Source organism: Helicoverpa zea, chromosome 31, assembly GCF_022581195.2.
Source record: "Helicoverpa zea isolate HzStark_Cry1AcR chromosome 31, ilHelZeax1.1, whole genome shotgun sequence".
Lineage (NCBI taxonomy): Eukaryota > Metazoa > Arthropoda > Insecta > Lepidoptera > Noctuidae > Helicoverpa > Helicoverpa zea.
The window spans coordinates 8,499,304-8,513,005 of record NC_061482.1 but is presented as its reverse complement, the minus strand read 5'-3'; the positions used below and the strand labels follow the sequence as shown (position 1 = coordinate 8,513,005).

The following is a 13,702-nucleotide window of genomic DNA, read 5'->3' as shown; positions in this document are numbered from 1 at the left end:
GCATGTAGAAAATATTTTATAGGACAAAAAAATCAATAAAAAATATATTTTTCAGTACCTAATTGCTGCAATTTGCAAAAAAAGTTGGATTGAAGATTTTAGCTGAAAATTAAAATAAAAAAGGCAAGTCACACAACACATGATGTGCTGGCGCCCTCTTACGCATGTTAGCTAGCTTTACTACTAGCCACGTAGTCACACATCATCATTTTCATAAATTACGCCATCTATAAGTTAGTTTCTTAAATACCTACCTTACACACAGCAACGTAAAATCAAAATGTCACTCTGAAAACTGAAAAAAAAAGAAAATCTATAATAGCCATGTTCATTAGACTTATAATAAAACGTTTTCTTGTTTGCTTGAGATTGTCACCCCTGAAAGCTTGAAAGTAGGGGTGACAATAAGTAATTTAACAAAGTAACATGTAGATGGCGTTGGTTGTTAAATGATCACATAGACGTAATATACTACACAGGACTGCGCACTTAGGTGATCTTCACACTGCCCCGCATCACGCTCCATCTTGCGTGTCGACGCACCTACGCGCGTTCCTGCGGGAGTGCAGATCTGCATCATCGTGCGGGTTTTTTGCGCACTCACGCGCGTAGGTGCGTTTTGTAGATTCACGCATGGCGGCTCTCGAGTTCCATTTTCAAATATACACGTCACGCCCATTCAAAATCACTCGCGGCACTGCGGGATTCAGTGTGCCATACCTTGCGTTTCGCCCCGCACCTACGCGCGGGGGTGCATGTTTCTCCGCGTGTATGCGCGTGATCCGCATGAACGCGCGTAGATGCATTTTCAGTGTGTTGGACTATGTGTGTTTTCCATACAAACGGAGATATTTACAAGCAACGGAAAAAAACGCATCCACGCGCTACGCTGCATCATGCGGGGCAGTATGATAATCGCCTTATACCCCAAAAAACGAGCCGAGTGAAGCAGATAGTACGGAGGCCGTCTGTCCCTTTCTAATAGGGTGACTATGAGATTAAGCTTTGTGAGACAAATCCGAATTTGCTAAGATTATTAAACACAGATTGGTATTGAAATTTTAACTTACGCAGTTTGTGACCTTAAAGTACTAATATAGGCTTTTAATAATTAGCGGGAATTAGCAGTATAAAAGCAGGGAGATTCGAAGTGAAGACTGTTTTTTTTTTTGCTTAACATATAGACTGCTGAGCCGTTTATGTCGCCTTTCTTCATTTTTTGGGAAGCTATAACAATAGTTCAACAGTTTTAATATCCATCACCCATATTTTCACTCATTACAAGAATTCATGGGCACCCTAGTTGTTTGATTTACGAAAATGTTATTATTAGCTAACCTGTGGAACGATATATTGCAACCACCATAGGATTCAGTTTTACAAGTATAAACGCAACACTTTTTCACCATTTTAATAGTTTAAATTGATTTAATACAAAAAATATAAATAAAATTTTAAATGCTGATTACGCGCCAAGAATGTTCAGGGTTACCGCTAGAAAAAAAAAAAAAAAAAAAAAAAAAAAAAAAATGTTGTTTATGTTTTAAGAATAATAATTTATATAAATAATTTATTCGTATAATAAATTAATGCGATTTTTATTAATTTGTTGACTTACAATTTTTAAATGCTTTATTAAAAATTTTCTTTATATTTTTTGTATTAAATCAATTTAAACTATTTAAATGGTGAAAAACTGTTGCGTTTATACTTGTAAAAGTGAATCCTATGGTGGTTGCAATATATCGTTCCACAGGTTAGCTAATAATAACATTTTCGTTAACCAAACAACTAGGGTGCCCATGAATTCTTGTAATGAGTGAAAATATGGGTGATGGATTTTAAAACTGTTGTACTATTGTTATAGCTTCCCAAAAAATGAAGAAAGGCGACATAAATGGCTCACCAGTCTATACAACATGTAACGTAATTAACGCACACCCTCAAACACCCCAATTAGAATATTATGTGATAATCATAATACATAGACTGAATTTTTAATTTAACATGTATATGCATTGTTATTTACTAAATTAGTTATACCAATTCTTGGAGAACTTTTTGGTCTTACTACTACGCACGCAATAAAGCGCCGCGCGCCGCTCGACTCGACACAACATAACGAAACTACGGAAAAAGCCGACAATACACGAAGTCTTATTACTTTGAGTTACGGTCTATTTGAATTTGTTTTGACTGTACAGGGAATATGACAATAATTTCCGTAGTTTTAATTATTTTTGGGATAAAAAATTACCTATATTAAAAATGATATAAATCGATTCAGTAAACGATTCTGAACAAACTAATTTCAGGATGTGCGTTAATTAAGTTACATGTTGTATATGAAGTAGAAATAAAAAAAAACAGTCTTCACTTCGAATCTTCCTGCTTTTATACTGCTAATTCCCGCTAATTATTAAAAGCCTTTATAAGTATCTTAAGGTCACAAACTGCGTAAGTTAAATCTTCAGTACCAATCTGCGTTTAATAATCTTAGCAAATTCGGATTTGTCTCACATAGCTTAATCTCATAGTCACCCTATTAGAAAGGGACAGACAGCCTCCGTACTAACTATTTCACTCGGCTCGTTTTTTGGATAAAGGTGCGCAGTCCTGTTTACTAATATTATGTCTATGAACAACAGGGGCTCAATCCTCGTGTATTTTTTTTTAATTTAACGTTTTTGGAACTCGATTTTTAATATTGAAAGTATTGTTCTTAAGTAGGTAATATTTTTTTATAGAAATAAAAGTAGAGTAGGTAACTAATGATGTTATGACATTATATAGTTTATTTTTGGTTAACTTTTCATGATTTGAAATTTTGTATAATATCATTTAATAAACAAAAACACTAGGTACAGTTCACCTATTAGATTACTTTGCCCAAGAAGGGTGGGCATTATTCATAATGGCCGGCAAAAGTGATTAATCTTTCTGTATTGATCACATTGCACATTTGCGTCGGGCATTATGAATACTTACATTATTAATAGTGCCCGGACTTATTAAATTGTCCGTAACAATAATAAACTCAAAAACTCGTCAAATGAAGGTATATCATTCTAAAATAATAGAATAGTTTGTTTTATTAAAATGTAAAAATTGTATCTTCTTCAGTTCTCAACCCATAATACTTGCTAGAAAAATAGTTCCCGTCAGAGTTCATAGGTAATAGTAATAAATGGATGAACCCAGAATCTTCTTTTTTTCTTTTGTATCTATTCAACAATAACAGCAGTGCAATAATCATGTTGCGATCTATCTTATGCTTCCTAAAAACACTGCTAAAACGGCTGACTGCACTTGAAGGAATGCTTGTGATACCAAACGTATCGCAGAAATTCGCATCGCAGGTTCCCGCGATGCGGCACAGTATCTCATCGAATCGCATTTTTGAAAAAAAAATCAATCGAGTTTACTTCGTTGTTATTTGTTTGTAAGAGAAAAGAAAAAATATGTGTCCATTATTTGAGGGTTATCGAAAAGTACTAATTACTAACTAATTACTTTTTTTCATTATGTAAGGTTGTGTGTATAAATAAATAAATAAATTTAAAAAAAATCTATTTCTATTCCTATGGTGTAACTATATTTATTTCAGGCATGTCGCCGTTCCAGTGAACCTAACCGAAATATCATGTCTGGCACTTGCATAGACAATAGACATAATCTTGAGCCAGAATAATAGAGGATCGGGGATAGTCAACTATGACTAAGTTTTGACTTATGCTCCGTTAACTTTGTATGTATAAGTAGGTGATACATATTTACCCAACCTTCATAGTTCGCTAAAATATTCATATCACATCACATCATACGAGGATCGATCTATCATCACTGATCTGACTATCAGGGCTAACACCTGAACAATAACCTGGTATAGTGGTGATAGACCGATTGATACTACCGTACCACATAATAATAAAACGAGTTTATTCATATTCGGCCCATTTCAGAAAGCACGTTAAACTGGTAAGTCACGGCTGTTATTTGAACATCGTGGCAGTGGCTATAGTTGAAGCCCGAAAGTCTGACAACTGACGTTGGTACCTAGTGTGTTGCTCAATTACTTAATTGGGTTGACGAGGTCAGATACGCAGAAGCTCCATTTAAAACACTGGTACTACTGTATCCAGTTAGAATAGAAGCTGACATAGATAATTACGAAAAAGTCAAGTAAAGATGATGATATTTCAGAAATTTGAACGATACTTGGAGAATAGCTTAGCAGCCAAGGGCCCCTAAATCAACTCGCAAAGACATTTTTCTCCCTGCGGTCCCTGGGCCACGGGTAGAACAGTTTCTGTCTGGAACTTTGGTCTTAGAGGTAGCCCAAACTAAGATTCAACCTAGAACTGACCTGATGCTGCAGAACGAGGAGAGCGGATCCCAAATGGTAAATGGCAAAGATTGTGAAGTAATAGTGTCTATTTGTTTTGTATTAATATAAATATTTATAGATGTACATGTAGGTAGGTACCCATTCAAAACAGTTTTACCTATTATGTTGGTATCACACTTGAGATAATTACCGAAGTTGTAAGTTGACTAAACTTCACCATAGGATGAACTCTTCTATCGTAGATTTGATTTTTACAGAGAAGTATGTGCAGAAAGTATAACTGCGCCCAATTCTAGTAGGTAAGTGTAGGGTAGCATTAAACTAACAGGCAGTAGACAGACATAAAATAGCCTGTAGCTTCAAATAGTGAACGAATTTTACAAATCGGTTCAGTAGTTTTGGAGCCTTTAGGGTACAAACAAATAAAAAACTTTCGTCTTTATTATATTAGTATAGGTATAGATATATAGGTAGGTCTATAGGTATAGATAGATTATATTAGTATAGGTAAAGAACGAAAAAATATAAGTAACTGCAGGGCCATAGAGCGCTACGCCGCCCGTAGCTCTACGCGTAGCGTACATTTGTAGATGGCCAAGGCAAGGTAAAAATCCTTATTTATTTTTCTTACACGCAGAATTTATTCAAGACAAGCTCTCTGATTTCTCACTACCTACCTGAAAGATTTCTTCCATCAAAAACTTTTAACTGATTTTACGTAAGAACTGATAAAGAAACGCCAATTTCTAAAATACTTTTGAACGAAGCCATTCTAATCTTCTAAGCTATGTTGTAATAGGATGTTTGACTAAGTACAATGGCCGAGAGATAATAACTTTAATAAGTAGGTATTCAATAAAGTAAATATACCATTGTCAATCATTGATTTATTAGCATTAACACGAGTACCTACATCCACACTACACTTTTCCATCCAAAATACCTACCTAGCTGTTTTTACTTTAGGTAGATAGGCTGTCGGTGAGTTTGTCAAGCTACCACTGTCCTAAGCTACAAATAAGTATCGGCGGATTCTCGACCTTAAGACCCGAATGGGTATGTGGGGTTTAAGTAACTTACTTGGAGCTGCTCAGAATGCGAAAGTTGCTAGTGAGTCATTAGTGCACGCACGCACGTTGGGAGCACTTAAGTGTCGGACCTGCGCCTGATCCCTCCTGTTTTGTCGGATTGCCGCCCGAACGGGCTAAGAGAGTATAGGTACGTATGCACCTGCGTCTGCGCAACTTATCTCGCGCACTAAGCATATAGTAACTTCAAGAACCCGGTGAACGTCAGGCAGCATCTAGTGATCTATTAATTGGCAAAAAAACAGGTGAGCCGTACCGGCTGTATTTTATTATAGACAGATTTCAGTTGTCTAACTGTCACAGTTTATAAGATAAATACAATCTGGTGGAAGACGGCCACGTTTTTCCCTTAGGGTACGGAAGCCTGAAATATGATCAATGGTAATGAGAGAAAATACCTTTGGAATAGGGCAAAAACAAGAAAAAGAAGAACAATAAGTATAAGCTCGTGCAAAACGATAATCGACGAAAGATTGTTTTTGAAAATAAACTTCATTACTAATTATTGTGTAAAAATGGTAAATGTGTACATAATAAACATACCCACATTCTTATTTAATATAATAACTACTTAAACTAATATAAACTCCATAATTCGTTGAGATTAAAAAAATATTAGTTTCAAAGTCTACCTAAATAATTCCTAATGAATTCTACCTAGTAATAGTTTCAAATGTTGCCTACACTAGTAGTGAGACTTTCTGGCTTTTGAATACCAGTAACGACTGCCGAAGATGTTCAAATCGGATGGACACGGACGTACTCGTCATCACAAGACGCAAGTCACTCGTCTATGGACCAACCGCGACAAGCTTTGCTTATACTTATTATGATTGATCGCTCAAACAAAATTTTGAATCACCTAACCACGAGCTCGTCTTCAAAAGAACCCCAATACAAAATTTCAGAGTCCTAAATAGGTAAGTTTGTTGCCAATTACGTTAAATTGATATTTTTAATTGAGTAACTCACATTTGGGAAATTATTTCGTAGAATAATACTTACTGATTGTCTAAACGTAAACTCTCGCGTTCACATCACTCATTTCAACGTCAAAGGTCAAAAATACCTGCATAATACCGTACCTATACTCAACATTACCTACTCAACAGCGGTTTCTATATACCTTCCTACTGAAAACCCAATTTTCAGCTTATGCATAGTCCATTTAAAACGTAACCTCTGAACTCTAAAGCATGGAACACATTGGGCGTAACTCTACTTCTTAGTTATGCCTTGTCTATGTGCCTAACCTAAACCTAAACACACTGAAATTAAACACCAAATTAAGACTAAATGATTAAATGACAAGGAAAAATCTAATTAGAAAGGCAGGTATTTCAGTTAAAATTTCTCTAAAATTACTGGACCAGTGAAACAACGCTTGTAATATGCGAGAAAGGTTGACAAATGGACAATGGGTCAGGATATAGAACTAGGGTGAGGAATGTCACTATAGGGGCAGTGCAGTCACGGTAGCGCAAGCGCCGCCCATTACTGTACCCTGGGCGTACATCACCCCACGTTCGCGGTGCGACGGAGACGAATGTGGCACGGATCAGCAGGCGCGAGCGAGATACATGCCAGAAGGCGGGGCACAAGTATGTCGTACGGCTGTGCCCACACCACCGCTCATTCGTCTCTCGCTTAGCCTCCGCTATGTAAACCGGCCTTGTTGTGAATCTAAACAAAATTGGTCAGTCGTCGTTTTGTTGCCGTAAGAGCAACGCGTTGAAGGTTCCGCGCTTTCGGTTGAGCATGTTGCGACAGTGAACGTAGCCGGCAAAATGCACGCGTTGTTCGGTGAACAGAGCCCCTATGCGTACCGCGGAGGAGCCGCTGGAGGCTACTCAGCAGGTGTGACGCCATATGCTTATGAACAATATCGCTACGGATATGGAGCCCCCTACCTTCATCCTCATCAACAACATGTTGGCGCCCCAAAAGATATGGTAAAGCCACCCTACTCCTATATCGCCTTGATAGCGATGGCCATACAAAACGCTCCTGAAAGACGCATAACACTAAACGGTATTTATCAATTTATAATGGAACGCTTTCCCTACTACAGAGAAAACAAACAAGGTTGGCAGAACTCCATACGACATAATCTAAGTCTCAATGAGTGCTTCGTGAAAGTGGCAAGAGACGATAAAAAACCCGGTAAAGGAAGTTACTGGACACTAGATCCCGATTCATATAATATGTTTGATAACGGTTCATACTTGCGCCGGCGGCGTCGCTTCAAAAAGAAAGATGCGCTTAGAGAGAAAGAAGAAGCACTAAAGAGACAGCAGCAAATGCATCAAGCTCAAGAAGCACTGAGCGCACAGGAAGCGCTTAGTGCTGCGGATGCGCTTGGACCACAACGTGACGTAAAGCCTGACGTTAAACCTCGCATTTTCGAGTGTCGGCCGAAACGAGAACCGGGCGCAGATTGTGCGCGATATGACAAACCAGTGGATACTCTTGACGACTTCAGTGAACCGCGACTTCCAGCTTCAGCCGTCTACTGTTCGCCGCAACCGTACTCACTGGTAGCTGAAGAATTTCGTGCCGCCACGTCCGGATGGTACGCAGCACCCGAACCTCCAACCGAGCAACTACCGCCAGCATTCCGCGATCTGTTCGAGCCGCCAAGCTGTCAGTTGGCCGGCTTCCGCAGCGGTTCTCCCGTACCAGACGCATACCGGGCGTCGCCACCGCCACATCACCACTACCGCACGCCCGCACCCTCATACTATCATCATCAAGCGTGCGTCGCCGCCGCTCCTGCGCCAGCACACAAGTCCTACTGAGACCATGCCCTCAGGTGAGCTCCATAGTTACTTTACTACTTCAAAGCTTGCGCCCTGCGATTTTATTTTAGGTGTAAAAGCGTCTGCGAATTCAGCTGTGCGTGCCGGTCCGCCGCTCCGTCGGTCCATCGAGGGAGCGCCGGTGTGCACCGAGACACTTCGTGACGTGGTTGTGGTTGCAGGAGGCCGGCATCGCTCGGCGCCGAACGGATTTAGCCGCACGCGTCAGTTCCAGAGCGGATAAATATAGCGCAGTTGCCGGAGATGCCGTGGAGGCAAGTGGCGGCGCGTCGATAACCACTGTTCAGATCGGCGGCCGACCCTGCCGCCTCCCGCTCCGTTAACACCTATAGGTATGTCGAAACTCTGCATGTGTTAGAATACTAGACGTAACAATAAGTGGTGAAACTGGCAGGGTGTGCGTGTGCAAGCCGGTGTGAGTGCGGGCGCAGCCCGTCGCCGCAGCCGCCGCACGCCGCTCGCGGTGTGATGCCTTACGGAAGTCTCACAGTTCATTTGTTTTGATTTGTTTTGGACATACATTATCCAAAGAATGTGCAGCATAATGGAGCTTAATTTGGTATTCGACAATAGGTAGGTACACAATATCTTTAACAGATAGGTAGGTGACCGTAATACATGCAAGTATTTCGTATGTGTAATTGTGTAACTATGTTGTTACCGCTAAACGCACCAAATTCATAGACACAATTTCAATGTTAAAAAAGTTGTTACGGTGCGGATCGCATCCTCTCCAGAAATTAGGTGCACGATCCGAATGAAAGTAGATGGGATGCATTTTTATAGATAAATTTACGTATGCGGTGATTTTACACATACTACGACAGTTACAAGTTTCTTCAGTCACTAACTACATAATAAATAAGAGAAATTACAACGGAAATTCATTAGGTACCTACCTACTTCTTCGACAGAGGCGCAACCACGTTCATCATGGTCGCAACAAACCATTATTTTAAATGCAAATTCTTAGATTTGTTAAAACAATTTAAGTTGTTTAATTTTTTGTGTAAAACAACTGACCATCTGGTGACCAAGTGCTCGACCACAAAAAATAACAAAAGCGTGTGCTTGGGAACTTGCTGCTTATAATGCGACAGCATACTATACTAAAAGGAGTAATCTAAACACATCACAAAATTTTATAAGTAAAATAACTTACCAGTTTTACCACGTACCTGCGTGGTTACATGGCTACTTGGCCCGAGCTACTTAGCTATATGATTATAGGCACCCATTTCATTTGACATAATGATTTACCCATCTTATTCGGATCTGACAGTAAAAGGTCGTAAATGTGCAAGTCTTTCAAATTTTTCCACCAGAAAAATAATATGAAAATCTATTATTCATCATCATCATTATCACTTGTTTTTCTATCAACTGTTCTATTACACTCATCAGCTATAGCTCAACCTCTCACAAAGGGTTCATAAAGTAGGTACTTTCCTGAAAATTTTACCAAAAGAAGCGGACAATTTATCGATTAATTATAAATCTGTTTTGAGAAAATATATCAATAATGTAATTTTTATCTTTTGATTAACGTACTGCTACATCTTACTTTATGGCATTGTTATACAAGGTGTTGATTTGCATTTGTGCCATACGTCAGGAGGAGGACATGAAATACGTAAATAATCGATTGTAATTACAGTAGACGGGAAATAGCTAATACGCACGGCTTTTTTTGTCATTGTAAAGTCGTAGCATTTCAGAAGTAATCCAATTTTATGAATGAAATTTATGAATGATCGTTACGTATGCTTTCTGTTTGGGTTTGTGTGAGGGCGCAGCACGGTTTTAAGGCCAGTAACACACGCGCCAAGTTTAAATACGGCTAGATAACATTGACGGATTTCCGAAAAAAAAAATAAAATCAAAAATTTTCCTGCCGATTTTTTTGTTGATTTGGGTTGAGAATCATTAGTATAATTACGTCCTTGACTATGGCACGGATGCAAATCAACAGCTTGTATTGTGTAATGATGTCTTTCAGTTGTCACCCACCTGAAGTATGAGGAAGCCGAAAATAGATCTCAGTGGCGTGCACTTGGAGAGGCCTATGTCCAGCAGTGGACTGCGATAGGCTGATGATGTGATGTGTGATGTGAAGTATGATGCGCCTTAAGAGAATGAGTATTATCGTTGAGACGATGTCCGCACCTCGATAATATTTGCCTGTGTTTCTCTGTTGCCTATGTTACTTTGTTACGCATCCGCTTTGAAAAATTCTTTCACTGTTAAAAAGCTACACTCTACCCGAGTAGATAGCCTCCCTATATAGGTAGTTTTATCCCTTTAGGGGCAGTAATTCCCACAGGTCGCGGGTAAAACCGCGGGAAACGGCTTCTTTAATTATAAAGTAGGTGCGATTGTGGGCGGAGAGTTTGATCCTCTATAGGAGGAACGAAGTAGGTACTTACCTCATAAAACATTAGTGTCGTAAAACCTTACGATTGAAAGCCATAAATACGTTAACGTCTTAACGCCCCACTATATTCCATAAAACATAGATATGTACATAAAGTATTATTTATTACGTGTCGGTCAATACTTATCGACCGCTGGTTTATTCTGTAAGCAATTCGTGTTTTATTGTTGTTATTACAACTAAAAATATAAAATACCTATACACTTAGTTTTGAAAAAACGGAAAAGCTTGAATCAATTTAGGAAATTAGGAATTTAAGTAGGTACTAGATAAGTATAATATTTATACAAATAAATGCCTATATAAACTACGTAACAATATGGAACTAAGGTTTTAATAAAAGATATTTAAGAATCTTTTTCAGGATCAATTCGATCGTTGAACCGATTCTAAAAATTATTATACCGTTTGAAAGCTAAATTATGCCCGATTAACAAAGGCTAACGGGCAGTAGTTCCGCCAGTTAAGTATAAAATATTTTTGCAATCTGATAAGCATATGAATGCATTACCAAGTACTACTGCTATTCATTATCTCGTGACTCTGGCGCTCCTAGGTTTAACGACTCTGTCTTCAGATTCATCTCAAAGTCCCTAGCGTACTTTTTCGACCTATGATGAAATTGCTTAAATACAAAACTAATTTCACTGAGGAATTTGCAAAGATAACCAGGGCTGCAAACAATATGATAATCTCATAAGGACTTCCGGAATTAGGGTAGGAAGTTCTGTGCTAAAGCCAATCTGAGAAGCTTAAGCTTTGCCAAAAAAACACGACTAATATGACACGCAGAGATAATGAATGAATGTAGGTACCTATTGTAATTTGAAGTTCTAACTAATAAACATTACTTATCATCGTTAAAATCGTAAAAACTTTATTTGGTTTTATGCTCTTTGCCCAGTCACGGTCAGTTTAGTCGAAAATTTAGTAAGCAGTGTCCGCGAGTTTGTCTTTTCTATGCTTTCATTGAACTAGCTAGAGCTTGCACGACATTGAAAGATTTTAAGAATTTTTTAGTTGGCGGTAAATCATGCAGTTACTATTCCGATTGAAAAATAATGTAATTAACGCTCTACGAGGGCTAATTTCACCCCTTTCGGCTTTATAGGTATTTTCTTAACAACCAAAATTTATATAAGTACCTACGTGTAATGATAAGCGCTAAACCTGAAAATAATTTGATCAGACAAATGAACAGACTCAATCAAACCGTTTTCTTTTTAAATGGATAGAATTCGTAAAAGAGAGGAGAGGAATGGAATAGGGATGAAGAAGGCATGTTATCGGTTTTTGTTTTCTATGTTTGTAAGATCATCGGAGAATAAAAATTTCATAGAAACAATTCTGACAGTAAAAGATAATCTGAAAATTATTATCATAATTGCTAATAAAAAAAATCTGTTCGTGAAAAACATTGTTTTCACATTATACTTAAATACCTGTAATTTTTAATCAAGAAATGATTTTTTTATCACTGCTGCTGACACTGCGAAACATTGTACATTTTAAATGTTTTTTCTCTCAGAATTTGGTCACGTCAATGAAAAATCGTTTGAAATGTCTGAGGTTTTGCGCATTATGTTAACTTATTTTGGACAGGGAAGCTAGATTTGAATACTATTGAAAACATTTTTTGCCTCTGTGGTATTGATGTAAAATAATTGAAAAAATAATGATGAATTGTTTTTGTCTCAGGTTTAGCGGAACCAGAATACAGCGGGAGGCTGAGTGCAGGGGTGACGCAAATATTTAACGTGTCTGGAAGATATGGCCACTTAGTGTCGTAAGAACTATGATGTATTAAGCGTGGTGCACAACTTTTAGCAAATGTTTATAATTTATATTGTTCAAGCTATCGTCTATGTATCTCCGCAGGAGATATCATCAAATGATAGTGTCCGAAGACTTAATTTAGTATGTATATTCGTATTCGTTTACCTATGAACTTAATATAATAAATAGTTAAGACGAAATCCGATAATTCCGAAATAATGTAGCGTTCAATAAATTGATATAGGTGCGTAGGCCAAGGCACAACAAAATTTCAGTATTATTCACTAAATCAGTATTATGTACCTGCATGCATGTACGTATCACTCGGTCTCCAGAAAATATTGTTAGATGAAAATGTAAATATTTAGTTTTAAGTAAGTATAATACTTAATTGTTCTATAAAGCGTAGATTTCCCCTGTCAAGAAATAAAGTGTTTGTGAAAATAAGTACAGGGGATGTGCTGTTATTCTAGTCTGCTACGTTAAGCAAAATATTTGTAAAATAGACACCTTAACTGGAAAATAATATTGATTACGTTTTATGTATGTTGGGCGATACCGGCGATAGAAGATGACACTTATTTTGAATGATTTGTCTTGTTCTCATTAGTCGCAAAACGACGATTTTTACTCAGCTTGACATTGCAATCGTGCAGAAAGTTGCAGTTAATGTATCAACTTCTTGAGTAGGTATATTATGTAGATACGTACGCTATAGTTCGGCCATTCAGAGAATGCGTTCCTGACACGTCGCGATTGAACTGACGACGTAACTTTGCAATGGCGTTGCAGTTACGATAAAAATATTTTTGCTGGTTGTTTACCGTTTTAACAATTGAGGAGCATTAAAACAACATTATTATATCAATAATCAATGAATGTAGTTACGTCGTCAGTTCAATCGCGACGTGTCAGGAACGCATTCTCTGAATGGCCAAACTATAATGGATATTATTAAGCTTAGCCAATAGTTTTGTATTAAGAGACAAGAGGCGAGTATCGATGTTTCTTCACGGACCTAAATTAGATAACCTACTTACTTAATATACGTATATTAACATAAATCCCATCTCATTGTACTAAGACAATTAGTTATTACAAGTACTGCGTAGTTGGAAATTCAATAGACCATTTCATTTAGGCTTTAAAATATTATTTTATCACAAAACATTAGAAATAAAGTGTAAATAAAACTGAGTCAAAAGTAGATTTCAGAGAAATAACTGACTAGGAGATA

At 37.7% G+C, this 13,702-nt stretch overlaps 1 protein-coding gene across 2 annotated transcripts; it reads left to right on the top strand.

Annotated features, from left to right (window-relative positions):
• The first annotated feature begins 7,139 nt into the window (after nucleotides 1–7,139).
• LOC124645416 (fork head domain-containing protein crocodile-like) lies at nucleotides 7,140–13,174 on the top strand. Of its 2 annotated transcripts, XR_006986219.1 has the most exons (3): nucleotides 7,140–8,248; nucleotides 8,417–8,587; nucleotides 12,388–13,174. XR_006986219.1 is itself a non-coding variant. In XM_047185221.1 (2 exons), exon 1 carries the CDS (start codon nucleotides 7,224–7,226, stop codon nucleotides 8,232–8,234), a length of 1,011 nt encoding a protein of 336 aa, XP_047041177.1. In that variant the 5' UTR covers nucleotides 7,140–7,223; the 3' UTR covers nucleotides 8,235–8,248; nucleotides 12,388–13,174. The 2 variants fall into 2 exon arrangements, 1 of the variants encoding a protein (XP_047041177.1); XM_047185221.1 differs by lacking the exon at nucleotides 8,417–8,587.
• The last annotated feature ends 528 nt before the right edge of the window (nucleotides 13,175–13,702 follow it).